Source organism: Hermetia illucens, chromosome 1 (genome assembly GCF_905115235.1).
Source record: "Hermetia illucens chromosome 1, iHerIll2.2.curated.20191125, whole genome shotgun sequence".
Lineage (NCBI taxonomy): Eukaryota > Metazoa > Arthropoda > Insecta > Diptera > Stratiomyidae > Hermetia > Hermetia illucens.
In genome coordinates, this window is record NC_051849.1 from 203,828,013 (window position 1) to 203,850,111 (window position 22,099).

The 22,099-nt window shown below is 45.1% G+C and overlaps 1 protein-coding gene across 3 annotated transcripts in view; it reads left to right on the forward strand.

Annotated features, from left to right (window-relative positions):
* The first annotated feature begins 3,357 nt into the window (after positions 1-3,357).
* The window catches only part of LOC119654808 (dedicator of cytokinesis protein 6), a 33,476-nt gene continuing 14,734 nt past the window's right edge, over positions 3,358-22,099 (forward strand). For 2 of the 3 annotated variants that reach the window (XM_038060367.1, XM_038060381.1), the window contains exons 1-11: positions 3,358-3,539; positions 3,665-3,746; positions 3,877-4,055; positions 10,172-11,163; positions 12,863-13,050; positions 13,109-13,908; positions 13,974-14,229; positions 14,295-14,496; positions 14,680-15,278; positions 15,344-15,450; positions 19,683-20,775. In XM_038060367.1, coding sequence (XP_037916295.1) covers positions 3,499-3,539; positions 3,665-3,746; positions 3,877-4,055; positions 10,172-11,163; positions 12,863-13,050; positions 13,109-13,908; positions 13,974-14,229; positions 14,295-14,496; positions 14,680-15,278; positions 15,344-15,450; positions 19,683-20,775 — 4,539 coding nt within the window. In that variant the 5' untranslated portion in view covers positions 3,358-3,498. The remainder of the gene's footprint in view (positions 3,540-3,664; positions 3,747-3,876; positions 4,056-10,171; positions 11,164-12,862; positions 13,051-13,108; positions 13,909-13,973; positions 14,230-14,294; positions 14,497-14,679; positions 15,279-15,343; positions 15,451-19,682; positions 20,776-22,099) is intronic. The other variant, XM_038060376.1, reaches the window with a different exon arrangement.

Genomic DNA, 22,099 nt, shown 5'->3' on the forward strand with positions numbered 1-22,099 from the left:
CCCGAGGTGACCGAAGAGGAACTACGGGAGATCTATGGACTAATTGGAGACAATAAGGCTCCGGGATTGGATGGGATTCCGAACAAACCTCTGAAGTTGGCTGCTAAAATAAGGCTCGCATGGTTCATAAGCACATTTGAATGATGCATGGCTGGTTCTGCTACCGAAGCCCCAAAAATCACCTGGCGCACCCTCTTCATATCGCCCTACCTGTCTTTTAGGCACTATTCGGAAGATGTTGGAGAGGGTGATATACAACAGACTGCTTCCGTTCGTCGAGCTAGCGGGTAATCAATCGCGTTCCACTGTTAATGCCATTGTAACGGTCATGGACTTGGCCCGGGAGGCATCGACCGCTGGTAAACGCTGCGCGGTGGTAACGCTGGATGTCATAAATGCCTTTAACTCAGCCAACTGGGGTGGGATTAAGAGCACCCTGGCTAAACTGGGTGTCCCTGGTTACTTAGCTCGGATAATCGAGAGTTACTTTTCGGAGAGACTTCTTTGGTACGAGGCAGACGACGGACCGAAGAAATATATTGTGACAGCCTGGCGAAACATCACCACGTCGTAAAACTGTATGCATGCTATAAAAGCATGGCTCCAAATGGTGAAATTGGACCTGTCGGAAGATAAGACGAAGGCAGTCCTTATTACCAATCGCAGGAAAACCAACACTGTCAAAATCCGCGTTGGTAATCACGAGGTCGTTTCAAAATCGATCATTAGATACCTGGGGGTAATGATCGATGCCAAGTTGAGCTTCAAGGGGCACTTGGACTATGCTCGCGAAAAGGCAGTAAAGGCTAGTTCATCTCTAGTAAGGATGGCGCCAAATATTACAGGGCTAAAATGTAGTCGCCGGTTGCTTATCGCAGGTGTGGTGAAATCCATCCTGCTTTATGCGGCTCTTGTTTGGGCGTGCGCACTGGATAACACAGCGAACCAGAGAAGGGTAAGTTCGGTATACTGACCAATCGCACTGAGGGTGTGCAGTGCATATAGAACGGTATCAGGTGAGGCAGTGGGTGTCATCGCGGAAATGATTCCCTTGGATCTTCTGGCGAATGGGCCACACTGTTTCTACCGGAAAAGGAGGGTGAATCTGGCTGAGGTGACCGCGAGCTTCCGAAAGGCCACTAGGAAGGAGCTGTATAGGCGATGGCAGCAACGGTGGGATAATTCCGAAAAGGGCCGCTGGGCCCATACACTGATCCCGTGTATTGAGAGATGGGACGAGCGCAAGCATGGAGAATTAAATTACCACCTAACGCAGTTCCTTACGAGACACAGTGGATACAGGCAGTGTTTGCAGCGGTTCGGATTGAATGAGTTTCCAGACTGTCCCGAATGCGCCGCTACATCCGAGGACTCCCAAGGTTCGCGAATGAAAGAAGGAGGTTAAGCGATGCGCTCAATCCAGTTATCGGACCCCATAATTTCGCGGAGGAGATGCTGAGGTCCGCATCAAACTGGAGTTCGATAAACGGAACAGTAACTGCAATACAGGAGAAGCTGAAGGAATTGGAACGAGCTCGGAAAGCGTAACGGAGGCTTGACTTAGTTGCGCTTTTGTAAATCAGAGCCCTCCTGGCGAAGTAATACTTCACGGTGGTCCCGTGAGGATATGCAACCCGGCGCAGCAGTGTCTTTTTAAGATTTCCACCTCCACCCATAAAAAAACCGATTCTCTGAGGCCTGACCTACGCTTAGCTGATCCCGGAATTCACGGACGAACCAGCATTCGCTCGGGGTCATACACGTCACAACTATCACCTTGGCAGAGCTAGATTCACATCACCCCATCGACAGATCGGGGGACTCCCAGTGTGTCCCGACGTGTATCGGTCATCCGCGGTTCGCTCTTCACCTAGGACGCAGCTATACTGCCAGATGGGGAGTCAGAACTACTTACTCGGGGACTTCGGGGACGTCACACCTCGTATCGTAAGCGACCCGTTAAAAGTCACTGACGACCGCTGAGGGTGATAGAGCAATGAACTTATTATTTTGGCACAAAGAAAGATATTCTTATTTTTTAGGGCGGGGATCAAGGAATTTCGATCACTCAGCTTTTCCTGCTTTTAATTACAGAAACATGTTTTGAGCAACTTCAAGATACTTCATTGCTACAAATGGTGAGCAAACGCCTTCTCTTCCAAAGTCCAAGCAATCTAAATGCCAAGCGAAAGGCATCAACTATTCACCACGGATCACTCATGATTTATGACGAATGACTAAATTGTTGCATCTGTTAACGCATTGTGCCTCCCATGCAAATAGTGATTAATAATGAGAGCTCCATTAAGGCCAACGGTAACAATCAGTCGCCGTGCTCTCTTCCACGTTCTTCTCCGCCCCCAAGAATCTCACGTTACATTCTAATTAGAAGGAAGATAATTGCTTTTAGTCGATTAAGTGAGTTTTTGATATCTTCTTAATTCCACCTCGACTAGATACAATCGTGCACTGCGGACAGCTTGCTCGCAGATAATGGAGTGATTGGAAAACCTGGGAAGCGTGATGGGATCCACGTGTCTGACCACGCCATTGTGATGCAATTTATGTCCATTAAAGTCATTGCGCAATCCGAGAAACAAGTACTGCAGATGCTCATTCAGATTGAAATGTTAGCGCAAAAGGATGGATTTATAGAGTTAGATATTTTCCCAATGACTAGTCGGTTGGGCTGCTTCGCAAGTGATTTGAATAGCAAATAGACAGCTTGGACTCGAGTAATTTGCCAGAGAAGAAGCTAACAGGTGTGATGTCGTCATTCCTTGGCGTTATCTTGTATCTTTTCAAGAAAATAAATACGTTTATATCGCATACATTGTTGCATCGGCGACTCTAAGTTATGCAATCTAATTGTGCGTTTATAGAAAGCTCCTCTTACTCTTTATCTTCTCATAACATTTAGAAATTTATTGTATTTTATATAAAAAGTTTTGAAATAGAACTGTCCGAGGAATTAATCACTTTCTCCTGAGCGACATTTTCGATTTCCAATCAGCGAACATTCATATTTCTTCAAAGCTTTTGCTGAATTAAAAATTCAAATTCAAATATTTCCCATCGCACATACTTCACTAACAACATATTGAATTTGAATAATAGTTACTTGCACAACTTATATTCCATTTCGGATTTCTTGATTATTTCAAATTGCCCGCCAAAAACTTTCATTCAATATCTAAACCTCTATTTCTTATCCACAATCCAATAAAATGTACTAAATGTGAGTAAACATCGAGCGCCTGAGCAAAAACCAACCAAATTACGTCCCTGGATAGCTCTGGTACTACAAAATTCCAATCATATGATTGTCAAACGCAACCGTCAAGCTTGAATTATTGATTGTTTTGACAGTTCCAATCGGCTTGGTCCGTTGTCAATCCGCGCGATAATGTGATATTTTTGGAAATCAGGAGAGATATTCTGATAATATTTCTTCGTGATAGTATTCCCCCGAGTGGGAAGCGATTATTTATTTGAAATATGTCGTCAGTGCAGCGAGCCTTCGCCCAAAAGCTGTCCAAGTAAGTTTCCGGCCTCGCCCCGTCTGACAAAGCCTTCATTTTGTGCTAATTTGATTGTTTCCGGCCAATATCATTCATCATTTCCCAATCGATTTGCATAATTGACGCATTTCTTGTCGTTTCAGGCAGCAGGCGTCCGACGTGAGGAAGAATGTGGCCAATCAGCATCTGATTCCGAAAAGTGATACCAGCTCGGTATCGTCGTCGGTGAGTGTTTTGTTTTTTCATTTTTTGAACTTTAATGAAAATGTCCTAATTAGGTTCCAGTTCCTCTGGAAATAATGCGATTTATGCTGCTGACAAATGTTATAAACTTGGCTAATCCTCTTTCTTACAGCTTTCCCTGGTGGAGCTTGTCGAGCCACTAGACTATGAAGACTTCCTGACGCAGCATTCGAACATCCTCAGCCGAGATCCTCTGAGGAGCATTTTGGAGTTTCCTCCCAATGATGTCATCGTGAAGACAATTCCAAGGAAAATAAGAACCGTTCAGTACATCGTACCCAAGGAAACTATGTAAGTATTAGAAATTGCTTCGCATCTAAGCAGGTAGGGTTGGTAGGCCATTCGAGGAGCCCAATTAGCGCTGTGGTTCGCTGTTTGGATGCCACAAACCAGACCATGACCACAGCTGCTGTGGGAAGAGCAAGGGGCAAAGTCTAGTCAACTCAGATGTTCACAACAAACGATAACAGCTCACCCGACCCTGGAGACGTTTCTGAGGTCTGCAAAGAATCTTTGACCCAGTGTGGCTCTAACAAAGGGAGTGCCTGCGGGCTTCTCCCCCTCGGCGATGCGAATCTTAGGGCTCTCGCGATCAGGAGCAGGCCTTCGCCTTATGAAATCAGCATTTGTTAGGTAATGCAAGTAGATTTCACCCCTGACAGTTGCCAGCGGGACGCAGATTACGCTCAGGGATTGTCAAGACCAGATACCCGCCTGAGCAGTGCATCAGCTCGGTGGTTCCTCCCTATCTTCTTTGAGCGTGCCGCGCAGGCTATTCAGCGCATATAGTTGAGGCTTAGATCAGCCATCGACAAGTTTGGGGACCACTTTTGATCCGTCGGGGATGAATACTGTGTTAAACCACCAACCTTGCAACATATCCCGTATTCTCCACTCTGCCCTGGTTAGAAGCCCACAGCAAAGTTCTTGGCGAAGCGTGCGGCGGATTCCATTGGGAATGCTCAGAGTACCTCATCTAGGATGTTACTATGGCCGTACAGTTTTGCTGTACAATATCGGGCTCAAGTAGTCTGATAGCACTGCACGCTACACCGTACTCAATTTGGAGGTCAAATTGGAGGAGATGTAGGAGTACATTGAGAGCATCTACCGAACAGGACTGCAGAGCCCCAGTACCACTCGCACACACGGTTTTTGCATCCTATTAGTCGTGGTTCTATCGTACTTTTTGCTCAGCGCCTACCGACTGCGTAGAAGCAGAGAACCACCTTCGGTCGCAGGCCCCATCTCCACCAGCAAATTGTCGTGACCGATGAGGGTCCCAGCGTGTGACTATCTGAACGCCCTTTTCGGGAAGCAGCCTTCGATGGTGACTGCGATCGAAATCTATCTCCCTAACACAAAGTACCTATAGTCGTCGTAAGTTTGGACACAGTGTCCGCAGGTATCGTCACCATTGCTTCAATGTCTTCCACTTTCCGACGTGTGCCTCTAGAGACTTCCGCCACGGAGCGTACGTACACCTCGGGGACTTTATCAGCCATGGCGGACAACACCTTTAGCGATCACGAGTCCGCGCAGGCCATGGTGGCGCGGGTGATCTCCGGGAGCCGCTGCAAGCATTGGGACTTCAATAGCTCTGACCCAACCTTATCCCTACTTAGCTGCATCATTTCTCGAAGCAGCTGGCTGAGGATTCGGTCGCCTAGAGTCAGCTCGTTCGGAAAGTGATTCAGCTTCGCTTCTTCATTCATTGATAACCGACGTATGAGCTATTCTTTCAGTTTCACGTAGGAGCAGTCCTCCACCACGTCCGTGACTAAACCAATGGTCTCTTCGTCGAGACCGATAACGGCGTCGTTAATTCGCGTGGCGTCTTTTGTGATGCCTGCCAGCGCAAATTGCGCCTCCAATTCGCAGAACCGCGAAACAACTGCCCGCGGGTTTGTCTTCCCGAGATATGTAAGCTAGCAAGTGAAGTAGAGGCAAAGTGATGTGGCGACAAATCGGAGGCATGAACCACCACTCGAAATCGCCTCCGCCGACACACTGTACTACCGTCGATACGGCTGGCAGTCTGGCACGAGGGCGGCTCTCGAACTTCCCTCCTTCTTTTCCAAACCGCCGACGAGAAGAGACCTGTGGGAGTCGCTCCTGGCACGTGTTTTTATACTTATTTGAATTTAATAAAGAAGTATTTATGTTCAACAGGCCGAAACAACGGTGGCTTGATACGCTAGATGGGGATTTAAAAGTCTCGAGATTGCATCCAGATCAGGCATTCGATGGAGCCAAGTGGCGAAATCGATTACGACGAGCCGACCCCGCTTGTGAACAGGACAAAGAAGAAACAGCGAAGGTCTGTTGTGGTGGCCAAAAGGCTGTATTTTAGAGAATGCCTACTGGACATATGTATGAGGATGAAAGCTGTTTTTGGACGTCGACTTGCGAGTTCTGATCGAATCCGTTGAATATCGTGAGTATCGAAAGACCGATCAAGACAGCAGCAACGAAGACCGAGGACGATTGGGTTTCAAAGAAAATGTGATTGAAGTTGTGGGTGAGAAGTATTGGTTGGGCATCACCGCCGATCGAGCGATTCTATTGTGGGCGGTCAGTACGGAAACGTTGAAATTGAAACGTGTCTATGAGCTCAGTCGATGATGGTGTTGATGTTGATGTTCAACCCGATGTTCCTAACGTAAATTGATGAAAATCAGAATACCGCGTTGAACATCTGCAGGAATTCTTGTGGTTTCCTGATGAATTTAGGGAGATCGGGTTTGGATGCGTTATTGGGGCTGACTGGGTGGCGTGGTGCCGTTTCACATAGCGTCTGCGAATCACATGTATGGACATATGAATGTCGGGTTGGTAATAGGGAGGGAGACGGGAAGGTGGCGCTCGCTTTCGAGCATTTCTCCTCACCACGACTCTAACGAGCCGTTTCGATAGTTTGTGTCTGCTCCGGTTGCTTTGGTAAAGACCTCTTTGCATAGACAGCTCAACTATTAACTGTTAATTACCTCGTGAAAAGTGGTTTTCATGGTTTTGCCTCTGAGGTTTCTGTTCTGAAACCAGGAGAGGAGTGTTCTCTCTACGAACATCTTTAAGTGTATGTCCAGGACGTGCTTTAGGCGCTTTTACACGAAAGAGATAATGGTGATTGGCCGAAATTTCGTCCGCGGAGACATGGCCGCGCCTCCCCACTTTTGGTATGAAAATCAAGCTCGTGTATCTCCAGGAGAACGGTACATATCCGAAACAAATACAGCTCTGGTAAATCTCTACAAGCCACGATACATCCTTTTCTTGCTACTAGGTCGCAAAACCTTACCAGGGGTAGGGTATAATGGTACCATGGGAACCAGGATAGCCCTTGAATTCACAAATTTCAGGAGAATTCCAATTGTATTTGCGTTCAGCTTGTTGCGGTTGGCCCCCTAGTCGGGGCTTCATGGGGGTTGTGGTTACGTTCAAGCGAACAGAGCCCTTCGGGCCTCGACGTAGCGTTGCGTTTCAATACGAGAGCCGTACTCCTTAGTTCGGTAGAGATTTAGGTAGGTCTTGCATCCACTAGTATGAATGCTAAGCCATGCACTTAACATAGACTGGTAGCGTTGTAGCTTGTCGGAGCGGGGCTCTAATTGTGATCACAAAATCAATCCGTGTCTTAAAAAGACCGTGGGATTAAGTCTCCGAAACGGGCAACCACGTAAAACCATTGAGCGTATCTCACTGTACTTGCGAGAGACGCTTACGATATACCTCCTTGTCAAGAGTGTCAGCCTATACCGCTGCGCCGTAGAGCAGGACATACTGCGTTGAACTTATCAGGAGATCTCGCCTACTAGAAGAAGAACCCCCAATATTTGCTATTAGCCTACTTAACGCTAAAACTCCAGCTGTAGCCTTGTGCACTGCTGCTTTGATTTGCTCAAAAAAGATCATCTTTGAGTCAAGAGTCAGTCCAAGATATCTTACTGCTGGGTTTGACTCGATTATCTACTCGCCGAACCCTATGGGACGCAGGGTCGGAATTCTCTTCTTAGTCAGGATGACTACTTCGGTTTTCGGTTGAAACCATAAGCAGTCATCCATCCGCCTACCCGTCGCGTCAATATGCCAAGTCTGCGTTGCGCCAGTTCGGCAGTGCGTCCAGCAATACACGCCGCAACGTCATTTGCATAGCCGACAGGCATGTCGAATTTAAGTAGACTATTATAGGAAGCGTTCCTGAGGTCGGGCCCTAGGATGGATTGGATCCCCGTGCTACCCCCGATGTGATCCCCATTCTCCTCTGACCCTCTAGCGTTTCATAGAGCAAGGAGCGATTCCTCAGATAGTCCCTCAATATCCCTAAGAGATGGTTCGATACGTGGAAAGTATTGTCTAGTTTGCCTAGAATTTCTTTCCATCTTAATGAATTAAAGCTTGGCGGCTATGTGCCTTCGTTCGTCGAACGGCATCCACGACTTGCATGACAGCATCAACAGTGGATCTTCCTGCTCTAAAAACTTTTCTAGCAGTACAAGCATACAAAGTGGGCGGTATGAAGACGGCAATTCAGGGTCGCCTTTCCCTTTGCTGACCAACGCAAGCCTCGCCACCTTCCAAAGAGAAGAGAAAATGCCCTCTTTCAGGCATTATACATCTGCTGGAGTACCGTTGGGTCCTGGCGCCTGGCTGCCTGCTCCAACTAGATGTTGCCAGCAGCGAGTTTTAATTCCTGTTTTTTGCGGAGTCTCGTTTTGGCTGATTTTTACTCTGTCATTATGACACATGTCTCCTGCCGGTCGTCTAGCCGTAGTGTTAAGCGACGGAGTTTGTGTCACTCCTTCTGGAGCTTTGTAATTTCCGACGTCAACCAATACATAGGCCTTGTTAGTTGGGCCGATGGAACTGGGTCGCTGGGTTAAACTGCTCTACGTCCTCTTTCCCCTCTGTGTGTCTGCAAAGCGACGTTTATTGTGGTCGCTCAGTAATCAGAGCAATAGAAGGCGACAGATCGAAGGCAATGTAAAAAGAACATCAAACGCCACCTTTGGGAAGTCAATGCAGAAATGACAACCGAACATTTTAAGGATGGCCTCTAAATGTTCATTTATCGCTGCCATGAACGCCTACTTGGGGCATAGTGTTTCGCTTTTCTAATCCAGAGCCATTTAGTTAAGGTGAGAGAGCAAGCAGGTGTTAGCCAATGAATTTGAGGAAGGATGATATCGTCCCCCCCTACATCGTCCAGGCAAGGTAACATGATCACTGACGATATGAAGAATTTATCCACCACATTTATGCTCCATCGTGGGTACCAATGCACGTTCCGCCCTGGGACTTATGCTACCCTTTGACCTTTGGCGAGACATCCATCTACGTGTAAATTAGAAGGTGGAAGTGGCAGAAAGAACATGGAATAAACTGGAAGTGATTAGCATTAAATTGTCAACATACAGGGTGGTCCAAAAGTCTTTTCACATTTTTGAAAAATTTGTGTTCTGTGCTTATGAACCGCCAAAAATGCTCTGCTAACACCATTACATGTACGAAAACGGTAAAAATCAAACCATATGATGTTAATATATGCTAGTACTATGTTTTGAGCGCGATACAGCCAACGTGTACACAGGAACGAACGAAAACGAGAGAAGGTAAGCGCGTGAAAGAGCGAGTGAGGAACAAGATGTAGCGACTGTCGGTGAACGAGTACAAAAAAACCGCGTTCAAACCGCCTCGACGCTGTGTTAGAAGCATGCCCAAACATGGTTTCTAACCACTGAACATCTACTGTACCTAAGTCCTGAAATCGTCCACAATGTGCGTAAAAAATTCGAAAGGATTGAAACGGTAAAGGATTCGCCATGCTCCGGGCGGCCGTCGCGTGCCTTCACGGAAGAGAATTTACAACACGTCAGCCGAACTCAGGGTAGAGTCTCCTGAAACGTACTTCCAGCCACTTCATTATGCAGTCATGGTCCGTGGCTACCTATATGACGTATTTCAGAGACATGTTATAGGTTGACTTGGGGCCATTGAATGGTCTCCCCGGTCTCCTGACCTGACCTACATGGATTTTTACTTCTGGGGTATCGTGAAGGACAAGATATTCGCTCGGAAGCCTCGCAATCTGCAAGAGTTGGAGGCATAAATTTATAATGATTTTAAGGTATCGAAAATGATAGCACTGCGCAAAAAAGTTTTCTGAAAGAGTGCGCTCAGCGCCTCTACGATTGCATCAACTGCGACGGTCGCAATTCGAAGACTTACGATAGACTCTAGGCAACATTTTGTACTCGCTTTTCCTCCATTTCCTCCTATCTTTCAGTTGTTTTCCGCAATTTATTTTGGTGCCTTAAGCCTACAGCAACTTACTACAAAGGCCGGCCTAATATCCCTTTTACCCACTTTTTACATTTTAATTAACAACATATTAAAATCCTAATTTTTAGCTCTGAACTTCCTTTACACGTGCAAGAATGCATTCATTGCTTCACGAGACCATGGAAAGTTGTTGAATTCTCGCAGCGCCACTACTCCAGTTCATGTTGCGTCCGCGAACGCTACGACAAGGGAGCAATCAGTCCCAACGCGACACCACCGGAATTCGAAGTTGATAAAGACTTTGGATCATTTGATGACACTCTAACGGATAGTTGCACGCCAAGCAGCCGTCAATCCATAGCCAGTTTATCTTCAGTATCCTCATGTACTGATACTTTGACACCGCGTGGATCATGGGCTAGTTTCGATTTACGTCGCTCCGTAAATGATCCTTTGATTCCGAATCTTCTTGAAGATTTACCGATCGAAATAATCGACCAGAGCAACGAGTCTCGCCGCCAGGATGATCGAAAAGAAGCTCTCTTCAGTCTCTATCCCGAAGCTGATCCTGAAGATTCGATTGAAAAACGCTTCCCAGCCGCTGTACCATATGAGCATCAAGGCTATCGTATTCTTGTTAAATGTCTTCAGCTTCGTCTTGAGCTTGAAGTTGAGCCGATTTTTGCATCGATGGCTATTTACGATGCCAAAGAAAAGAAAAAGATAACCGAGAACTTCTATTTTGACATGAATTCGGAGAGTTTAAAGCGGATGCTAACATCGCATGTGCCACATAGTGATATCAGCACTCAAAGTCGCACGGGAATTTTTGAGATATCGCATCCAAGCAATGATCTGTTTTTGGTTATACGCTTAGAGAAGGTACTGCAAGGTGACATCAAGGATTCTGTGGAACCGTATCTGAAGGAAGACAAGGATAAGCATCGTGACAAGGCAAAGTCAAATGCAGCAGATTTTTGTGAAAGATTGGGGAAGTATAGGATGCCATTCGCTTGGACAGGGGTATATTTGACTAATGTATTCAACGGAGAAAACAAAGATGAAAAAGAAGAAAAGGATCGAGACAGTTTGGGAACTGCTTCTAGTTCGAATAGTTTAGGTAAGTCTTCACAATATTTCTTATATAATTTTTAAATAGATAAGCTCACTCTGTATACAATTTGTGTCCTTTTTAAAACTCATGGAAGAAAAAAGGAACCTTGACAAATATTGGGTTGGGGAAAAAGAAATGTCGTATTTTGTCAATAGATGGCGACAATTAAACATATCTTGTGTTGTACTTATCGCATCGGGCCATACTATACGGCGATTTGAAGACGACAATCTGTGCTACAAGTGTCTCTTTGACAGTGTTGTGATCGTACGTTTCAGTCTCAAGTTATAGCGCGTCAAAGATGGATTCCACCAAGCAAGAAATTCGTCATATTTTATGTTTTTACTACCTGAGAGGTAAAAATGCAACGAAGGCGGTCGAAAAAATTTGTGAAGTTTATGGGCTCGATGCTGTAACGATTCGGACAGCACAGCGTTGGTTCGATCGATACACCCGGTACTGGTAGGCCAATCGTCGTAGAAACCAACAAAATCGTCGAAATCATCCAAGTCGACCGGCATGTGTGCATTCGCTCGATTGGCCAGGAACTGGGTATAGACCATAAAACCGTTTGGAACCATTTGCAGAAGATTAGATTCCGAAAAAGCTGGATGTTTGAGAGCCACCCGAGTTGTCGCAAACAAATCTCTTTGACCGAATTAACGCCTGCGATGCACTGCTGAAACGTAAGGAATTCGACCCATTTTTGAAGCGGACTGTGACTCAAGCGAAAAAGATCGTGGTTGAAGGGCGGCGAGCCGGCCCAATCCATCGCCAAGCCCGGATTGACGGCCAGGAAGGTTTTGCTGTGTGTTTGGTGGGATTGGAAAGGAATCGTCCACTATGAGCTGCTCAACTATGGCCAGACCTTCAATTCGGTCCTCTACTGTGAGCAACTCGACCGTTTGAAGTAGGCGATTGACCAGAAGCGAGCAGAATTGATCGATAGGAATGGTGTTGTGTTCCACCAGGACAACCCTCGGCCTCACACATCTTTGATGATCCACCAGAAGCTACGGGAGCTCGGATGGGATGTCCTATCGCACCCACCGTATAGTCTGAACCTGGCACCAAGTGATTTACATCTTTTCCGGTCAATGCAAAATGCTGTTGGTGCTACTAAGTTGGCGTTAAAAGAGGCCTGTGTAAACTAGCTGTCTGAGTTTTGTGCAAATAAGGAGAGGAGGTTTGTAAGGAGGGAGGTAATAACGTTGCCTTCTAAATGGCAACAAGTTTACGTACAAAATGGCGCATATTTCACTTAAATCGGATAATTCTAAGTATGTTAAATAAAGCGTCAAATTTCGATCACAAATACGACATTGCTTTTTCCTCAACCCAATATATCTGTAGCATTAAATAAATAATGTGGCGGCGAAGTTTTGTTTCGGTACAACATAGGATGGTTAATTGTTTAGGATATGGGGGATCCTAACTCCACATCCGCATGATGTTGGACCGGACCAAAGGGATCCCTAGTTTCGGGCATAGCACCCAAGCATTCAAAAACCAAAAAAAGACTAACGGTTTCTTCCAGGGCAGAGGCAACTCTTCAGACGCTGCCTCACCTCTGCCCTGGGAGCAGGGCCGAAAGGTGAGGCAGCGTCTGAAGAGTTGCCTCTGCCCTGGATGAAACCGTTAGTCTTTTTTTGGTTTTTTTTGGTTATAGGATGGTTGTTAAATTCTGTACGCGTTTTGGTTTCAGATCGAAAGTCATCGACTAGCAGTTTTGATCAGTTGCGTCGTAAAGCAAGTGACATGGGAACGCTTACCCGACGAGGATCACTAGAGAGGCGAAGTGATAAGCGAAGATCTTGGTCACCAGATGATTTTGCGCAAAGCATTGAAAATTTCACACCAACCAGCATAACAGTTTCAAGCTTCTTCAAGCAGGTAAAAATAGCACGCGTAGCCAGTGCCCGTTCTGTCAATCATAATTGAAACCTTTCAGGAGTCTGACCGGATGAAAGACGAAGATTTATATAAATTTCTTCCGGAACTCAAGCGCCCTGGAAATCTTGTAAAGAAATACAAGTGTATTCCGGGCTCTATCAAACTTGAAATCGCACCCTGTCCCGAAGAAGTCAAATACGCGCTCACTCCAGAGTTGGCCAAAGTACATCCCTACCCTGACGATAAAACGCGTCCCGTTAAGGAAATCTTGGAATTCCCATCGAGTGCCATTTACAATCCCCACTACACTTATCGTAATCTTCTCTTCCTGAGTTTGAAAGAACTGAACTTCTCGGCCCGAGCTGGATCAGCAAGAAATATCGCAGTTCGTGTCCAATTTATGGCAGGCGAGGCAAAGAACCAACCGATGAATGTTATTTTCGGAAAATCGTCATGTCCTGAGTACACAACGGAGACATTCACTGCTGTTAACTATCACAACAAGTGTCCAACCTTCTACGATGAAATTAAGATTGCACTGCCAGCAAATTTGACGCAAAGCCATCATTTGTTCTTCACATTATTCCACGTTTCGTGCCAGAAGAAGCCGCAAGAAATTCAGCCTTCGGTTGAGACTCCGGTCGGCTATACATGGGTTCCAATCCTTCAAGACGGGAAACTGAAAGTGGGCGAATTCACTCTACCTGTGATGGTGGAGCATCCACCAGAGAACTATTATTACATACCACCGGACGTGCACTTGCCCGGGACGAAGTGGCTGGATAATCACCGGCCAGTATTCTCGATTGTTATCGATGCTGTGACCTCTGTTCATACTTTGGACGATCAATTGGATAAGTATGGCTTCATCTCAATTAGGATCTTGCTCGTTTTCAAGTTACATGAATATTTTATCCTGCCAGATTCATATATCTTTGTGAAAATGTCGAAAAAAATAACGTGCCTGCACATATTGGCGAAGGTAATATGGAAGCAGAAATGAAATCATGTCTTCAAAATATTCGGCGAGCCAACCGAGAGTCCCTTGTGAAGAATTTGCCCGTCATTCTCGATAAACTTATCGAGTTTTTGGTTACCACATACAAAGTTGGGTCGCAGCTTCTTTCCTTAGGACCAACTGTCTTCGAAGTGTTGTGCTCGGTGTCTGCCAATTTAGCGGTTAGTTATCATTTATCTCCACGAGCTCCACCATTTCAAAATTGATTGTCTGCCTTTTCTTAAAGATTCTCTCTGATGACATCATTGTGGATCAATACGGTCGTCAGAGCTTACTAAGTACATATATTCAGTATCAGAGCAAGATTCCACACCCATTCAGTGGTCGAAGACGTTTGACTGGCAGCCGAAGCAATGCTGAAGAGATGACGAGCAATTTGGAGGTCTACACTTTCCACGAAAGCAGTGGTAGAAGTTTAGATAGGAAAGGTAAGCTTTATCAGTGGTCTCTGTCCCTTTTTCGATAAAAGCAACTTTGTGCGCTTTCCATTACGTTACGCTCGCTTAATTACATTTGCTTAATTTCATTTTGACGCATCACATAAGCCAGCATTGCTTCGAAACACTGTGTGGATTTTCATTTGCCTTAACAACTTTTTATTAAATTTTCAGAATTCTTTTCAGACGTATCTCCAACGTTTTCCGGACGTGATGGTCAAATTCGTCTCCTCCATGAAGAGTTAGCTTTGCATTGGGTAGAAGCTAGCGGAAAGCCTGCTGAGTTGGCTATGAGTAATTCCTGGTTCCTTTTTGAGTTAATGGTAAAATCCATGGTCGAACACTTGGACTTCTCTCGCGCTCTGAATACCCCACGTAAAAATCGGTTTCCACAACGCTACACTGAAGATCTTTCAACGCTTGTTCATCTCGTTACAACGAAGGTGGTTGGATATCACAGCAATGAACCGAAGCTCGCACAATCACTCAATGCGAGCTTGGCCTTTTTCATTTTCGATCTTTTCAATATAATGGATCGCGGGTTTGTGTTCGGTTTGATCAAGAACTACTACAAAGTTTTGATATCGAAGAATTCATCGATTCCTGATTTAATGCATTACAAGATCGACTTTTTGAGGATTGTATGCAGCCATGAGCACTTTGTGGCATTGAACTTACCGTTTGGGACGCCCTACACTACGGTATCGGCCCCATGCAGTCCTACACCAAGTATTACTTCAAATAATAGTCAGACATCGTATTTGAGTGCAATGGTAAGGTTTATATCAAATGTAGGGAAAATGATCTCATTTCAATTTTTTTTTATTTTATTTTGCAGGGCTCCTGTGATACAGCTCTCTATGCTGATCTGAGTACAGATTTCAGACAGCAACACTTCTTGGTTGGTTTAGTTCTCAGCGATTTGGCGACAGTTTTGGAAGTTGCGTAAGTATTTAATTTAATTCTGTTTGATTACCGGCGATAGTGGAAGGTCGATCACGGTTCGTCTTTTGGAGGTTTTTTGTATAATTTGCAAAAGCAGTGGCACGTATCTTACCAACTAAAACCTCCTAGCTCTTGCCCATTTCGCCGTGGAACCTCCGCAAAGTATTATGTTCCGAAGCGAACTTGATTCGTCCATCGACTGCATTCCTCGCCTCTACCTAAGACAGGTAGGTGAGCTGTTCTCTTTACGCTTACACAGGTCTTTGGTATCCGTCATGCTCCGTAAGAAATTGCGTGAGACTGTAATCTATCTCTCCGCGCTTTCTACACCTGAGGGCTAATCAACCCTTTTCCACTCACTCGTTGTTGCCCCCAACTCAACTATGCCTCCCTTTCGGTGTTTTTCTCTTGCCAATCAGAAGAAAAACAGGCTCCATTATAGATACGTGCCCAGAATGTCGACTGACGTAATTCCAGCTACCACATCCTCTCGTCCAGCGCCCCATCCTCTGAGACGGTTGTGAAGACACAGCATACTCTTGTAAGCCGCAAGCACCTTCTGACCATTGTACGTTACACCGATTTTAATTCAAGAAACTTCAATTTCTTTCAATCAACAATTATGTCCGCCGGGCGTGCTTATTACTCGGTGTTGACAGGGATATGAAGCGGGTCTTAAGTATTGCCCCGCTGCAGCTGAAATCAATGGGTTTCGGTGAGAAAACTCGTGTCTGGTTGGGGAACGTCAAAACTGACACGGCGTTTACTCTTCCTCCCAGTGATCTCTGCTCCCAAGATAAAAGGCTTTCTCCTGTCTGAAGAGACCGGCTTGTCCCAACGTCCAGTCCGTACATACTTCGAGCTCCCTAGGAATGCTGAAGACTGGCTGCGCGTGACGAGATGGCGGACGCAGCAACAATTTATCGACGGCTTCCCGTAGCAAGTGCAATAATCCATTCTCTCCAACACCATCTCACGGGTCGAGGACCAGATCGAGGACCTGTTCACGGGCGGCTGTACGGAAGTTAAGCAAAACAAAAGGCAATATCTGCCACCAAATCCTTGCACGATGCTGACGTTCCAGCATTCCATTGGATTGTGCGAGATATGCAGTTGTCGCCTGACGTTTAAAACCGAGAAGTGAGCAGATTCGAACTGTAGACCAGGGGTCTGTGATTAAAACGGCTGGGACACCAAAGCCTGGAATCTACTCTCGATAGAGGACTTCAGCACATGACTGTAATGTCAGTAATGCTGGGGTGTATTCTGTTAAGGAAATGCTAGTCTGAACGGCTTGCGGAGGCTACACACTCTCCCGCGATTCCTTAGTTTTAGGACCAAACAGGAAGGCGTTAATTACGACAGTATTACGGTAGTAATTTACCATGTCCAAGAATCTTCTGAGGTCTTCTAGCATTTTGGGCAGTGGAAAGCTTGCGATCGCTTGTGTCTTGTCTGGGTCGGGTTGTACGTCGTCAAGACTGATGGAATGGCGTATAAATTTCACCTGCGGCTGGAGAAATTTGTATTTTTCAACGTTGAGAACTAGATTATGGTCATGGTGGCGTTGAAAAATGCACTCGAAATGCATCAAATGCTCGGACTCGGTGGAGTAGGCATACAGGACATCGTCCAAGTAGCTTAAAAAGAAATATGAGTTTCGAAGTGCAGAGTGGAAGAATCTCTTGAAGGTTAGATTGAGTTCTGGCTTCGGCTGGCATATATGCAAGCGACAGTTGTGGCTTATTCAATTTATAGGAGCTGAGGCTCGATTTTTGTCCGCTTGTGGTACTGTTGATCGTTGTCGCGGCTACTCCTGGCCTTGCCTTGTGGCTCTGCTTCCCGCTTCCTTCCCGTCAGATGGCGTGATGAGTGAGTCTCCTCTCTATGGTTTTACGTGGGTACCTGTCTCGGGGACTTAATCCCACGGTCTTTTTAAGGCACGGATTGATTTTGTGACCACAATAAGAGCCCCGCTGTGACAAGCTACAACAGTACCAGTCTATACCAGCATTCATACTGGGGGATGCAAGACCTACCTAATCTCCACTGGACTAAGGAGTCCGGCTCCCGCGTTGAAACGCATCACCAGGTCGAGGCCCGAAGTTCTCTGTTTGCTTGAACGTAACCACAACTCGCATGAGGCTCCCACTAGGGGGCCAATCGCAACAACTGAGCTGAACGCACATACAACATTCTCCTGAAGTATGTGAATGCAAGGGTTATCCCGATTCCCAACGTACCAGTGTACCCCTGGTAAGGTTTTGTGACCTATTGCCACTTCAGATGAGTCCCCGTGCAGACTCGGGTCTGATCGCCCTAATTAGGATAGCGTCTGCCCGTGCAGAAATATCAACGCGCAATGGACAAATAGCTTGAGGCTTTCATTTCGTGTTTTCTGGCTATCCGTCGCGATACGATATGTCTTAAGCTGCCTATCACGGAAACGAATGTGCGCATGTAACGGCCATATTTTTGAACATTATACTTTTCGAACGTCGGGAATTTGTTCATCACTGTCCGGGTCACACCTGTGGAAATTATATTCCACTCTTTGTAGTTGGATAATTTTGATTCAAGAAATTACAAGTTCTTTTAATCATGAAGGCAAGAAAGTATCTGTTTCTAGTCAACTTGTCCATCCTACTGCTAATTGTTTCTCTCACCAGGAACCTACCGACTGTGAATCCCCAAAACATTGGCCTTCTGTAGAACTACCAAGGGCCCCATCAACTTACAACAACTTCCATACTAAGCCCAGACGTTGCATAAGCTATCTGCGTATCAGTCGAACTCATTCCTATAACCCAGAAGCCGTCAATCAGCGACGTGCTAGCCGTGATTCTAGATTGATACGCCTAATATGTTCGGCTTCGATATAACTGTCTTAAGGTCGTTGTTTCGAATACCGTCAAAGCTTGGTGATTTCTTGTCGTGCATCCTACTACAAATCTCCAGTTGATGCCGCGCCTGCCCTCTTGAATAAATAAATTCTGAACAATGTTCACAAGGAATTCGGAACATCCTGATTTTTAAAACTTCTCTTTATAACCTCTTAAGCGCTTCCCCACGGATCTATATCCGCCTCTGTGTAGGGCTATTTGTAGTAACCCCTGACTACCAATAGTTTCTGCTGTATGATATTCAAGGCTTTTTCCGAGAGTGTGCCTAGTATGGTGTCCTGGTCTAACCACACCTACGTGATTGTTTGCTCATTAATTACTTTCGCGGACTAACTTGACTTCCATGCACGCTAGTTGTTCTTCAAGTCGGAGGCGATTGCCTGGTGAACGTTCTGAATGTGGTGTTCAATGATTTTTCAGGACAGTCGACAACCGAACCGGACCTTTTTTCTATTGTATGTTATGCTGACCATTGTTAGTCAAGTGCCGGCTAACTACACGAAACCTCCAAAAAACAACACCCTCTTGCATTTACCAATGAACTTCTCCATTTTGGGGCGCTATCATTGAAGTCATCGGCAATGTCTTATGGTACTTGTCCTTTCGCGTTCGACACAAGTCTGCTTAACATGTCCTCGTATTAGCCAATGTGAGTCTTGAAGGAATATAGAAACGTAAAAAGCCGTCTTGCTTTGCCCATAGGCAACTGGTTGCAGGCTGTCCCATACTTTCCTGTAAGGCTTGGTCGCCGCATACCTACAAAGCCGCTCCCTTGTAGATCAACTGCTCAAACATTGTCGCCAGGGTTTCTATGAGTTCCGCTTATTATAGCCGTTAGCATCTTCGGTTGGTTGTTGATCTGCGGATGCGAGTCTTGCGCGACATCAGAATAATTGAGGTTGACTTGAATTGACCTCAAACGCGTGCATGGGGAGAGCCTTCACACTTACCGAGCATTTCCTTGTCCACGAGTCCGATGGGATGTGCTTAACGAGAAATCTGTCAACTCTTCACAAGTTTTTCTCTTTACTATTACACCCGATTTACTCGAAAATGACTGAGCCTATTATCATGAAATTTGAAACTTTAAGGAGTGGCACCATTTTTTGTTAGGTCTAAGAGGACAGGGCAAGCTAGAACCCCAAACATACAAAACCAAGGCCAACATTTTTTTTACAAAATATGGAATAAAAATGGTTCTATTGCTACTTCTTAAAACTGGCAAATTTACTGCATCCTAAGACATCTTAACTCTTTTCTCTCATACTTGGTGTATCTTATTTTTAATCCGGTTTGTCCCCGAATACTAACCAGTTTTTCTTTTTCCAGAAATCCATCTCTTCACGGCAAAGCAATTCGATGCATCCGAAATCTCATGACATTCCACGATTTGGATCCTCGATACGCCGAACCGGATGCCAGATCGCGAGTAGCAGCTCTCTACTTACCCCTCTTTGGGATAGTTATGGATACAATTCCGCAACTGCATCAGTACTTACCCGACACTCACGATCGTCTCCAAAGCATTGGCCTCTTGGAAGACTACCAAGGACCACATCAATTGATAACCACTTCTACAATAAGTCCAGAGGTAGCATACGCTATCTCCGGCAGCCGAACTTATTCCTACAATCCAGAACCCGTGAAAAATAAATCCCCGCTGAGCAGTGAAAATACGAGACATTTACTGGCTTGCTTTCTTTGGGGTTTGAAGAATTTAGAGAAGAAAATTTTATACCGCTGGACTTTAGGTTTGAGTCCACATCGGGTCCATCAAATGCTTCAAGTATTGAACACTTGCATACCATGCTTTGAATATAAAGGCCAAAAACGATTCCCTGTGACGAAAAGAAATACTCAAAGCTTCCGAAAAACTCCGGATATGAAGGAAAGATTGGAAGAATGCATTCGTGGAACATGTTCAGCACGAAACGATCTAATTAATCGCAGAAAAGATGGTGGAAATTCAACAGACAAATTGAGATGGCATAAGGATCGGATGCCATATCGGACCCAGTCTTGTGACGCCCCTCCTAAAACTGACACTGATATGGAGATTACAAGTCACATCGAAGGATCGTTAGCTACGGAAATCAGCCTTGTCATACTTGATACTTTGGAGATTATTGTTCAAGTCGCTTCGAGTTCAGAAATACATCACAATTTATTGGGAACAGTTTTCAAGGTTTTGTTACATGCGCTCTCTCGGAATCAGAGTACTTTGGCGTTGCAGAATTGGTTCGCCACGCAACGATCATTGATTTATAAATTTCATAATTTACTTTTTGATGAAGAGACGGATATATGTGCTGATTTGTGTTTGCTTTTGTTGAAACACTGTGGGTCACAGTTGCCAGATATTCGGTCGCAGGCTGCTGCGTCGCTGTATTTGCTAATGAGGCAGAACTTCGAGATTGGAAATGTAAGTATAGTTTTATTCATTTTCTTTATATATTTTTTTTAATCTAAGGACAAAATGCCAGCACGTTATGGCTGTTGTATTAACAAATATAAAAAAATCCTTATCTATGTAAATTGTTTGAGGCTAATTTGATGCCACCGTAATCATGTGGTTATTATCATCGTGTTCCTAATGGGAAAGTTAGCATAAATTTTGTTTTAGGTGTGATAGTGGTCTACACCAATTGGTGAAACATTTTCTGTCATTTTTTCGGTTTTTTCAAAAAAGGATGTCTGGCGAATTTACCCAAGGCAGAAGTAGCTTATTAGACGTCTCACCTCTGCCCTCGAAACAACCCAATCGAAGTGATTATATATAAGAGCGCACATAACACTTAGCAACCACTTCAGTCATGCTGTTCCCAGGACAGAGGGAAGGCAACGTGTGATAAGTTTTCTCTACCCTGGATGACGGCAAGACGCCGATTTGTTTGTTTGTTGATCCGAGCCTATATTGGCCCCCCTATATGTTCTGACAGTCATCAAGACTGAGAGATATCGGCGTTCAATCAACACGGGCTTCTTCTCTGTACAGGAAGCGCACGTTCTATGAGAAAATGCGAAAATCGTCATTCCGTTTTCGTTGCCGAATTCGTCGTTGTGTTGTCCGTCCAGTCCGAGGCTCCTTTTGTGGCTTTATAACAAGTTGTTTTCCGAGAAACGTGTGAATGTCATTTTGGCCAACTGGTTAACAAAGTTCGTGTTTGCTGGATGCATGCTAATGAGGTTGTCCATGGTTTGATATCTCAAGTACTTGTCTTTGACGGCGCAATGGTTGAGGGGGTAGAGCATTAGCCTCTCGATCTCGTTGTTCCCGGATTGGGATTAGCATTGGAGGTTAAGCACGGTGAATGGTTTCAACGTTTAACTTGAGACTAGATACATTTGTATTTTCCAGTAGATGCTAATATTTGGTCACAAGAGTTTGGAATAACCTTGAAATTTGACTGCAGAGGCAGAACCACGATTGGAGCAATGCTGTAGTTAAGCGAAATCCGTTAGACATCATCATTTGTACAGTTATAACGGTTTGAGTCAACTTCGATAGGCCAATTTATTTCTACGTCTAGATTGTGGCCTCATGGTCTACGGATTGCTATTGGTATCTTGACAGTGATTAGCATTCAGAACTCATTGAATTCAACACTCTTGCAAACATTGTTAATCATTGGTGGTTCAGGCGAGATTTGGTCGGTTTTGATTACTATGTTTTTGTGATATGATGTTTGCTGATCTGGAAGACTTTGTATTTGTCTGTGAGTAATGCCCGTGCGAGCAAGCTTTAT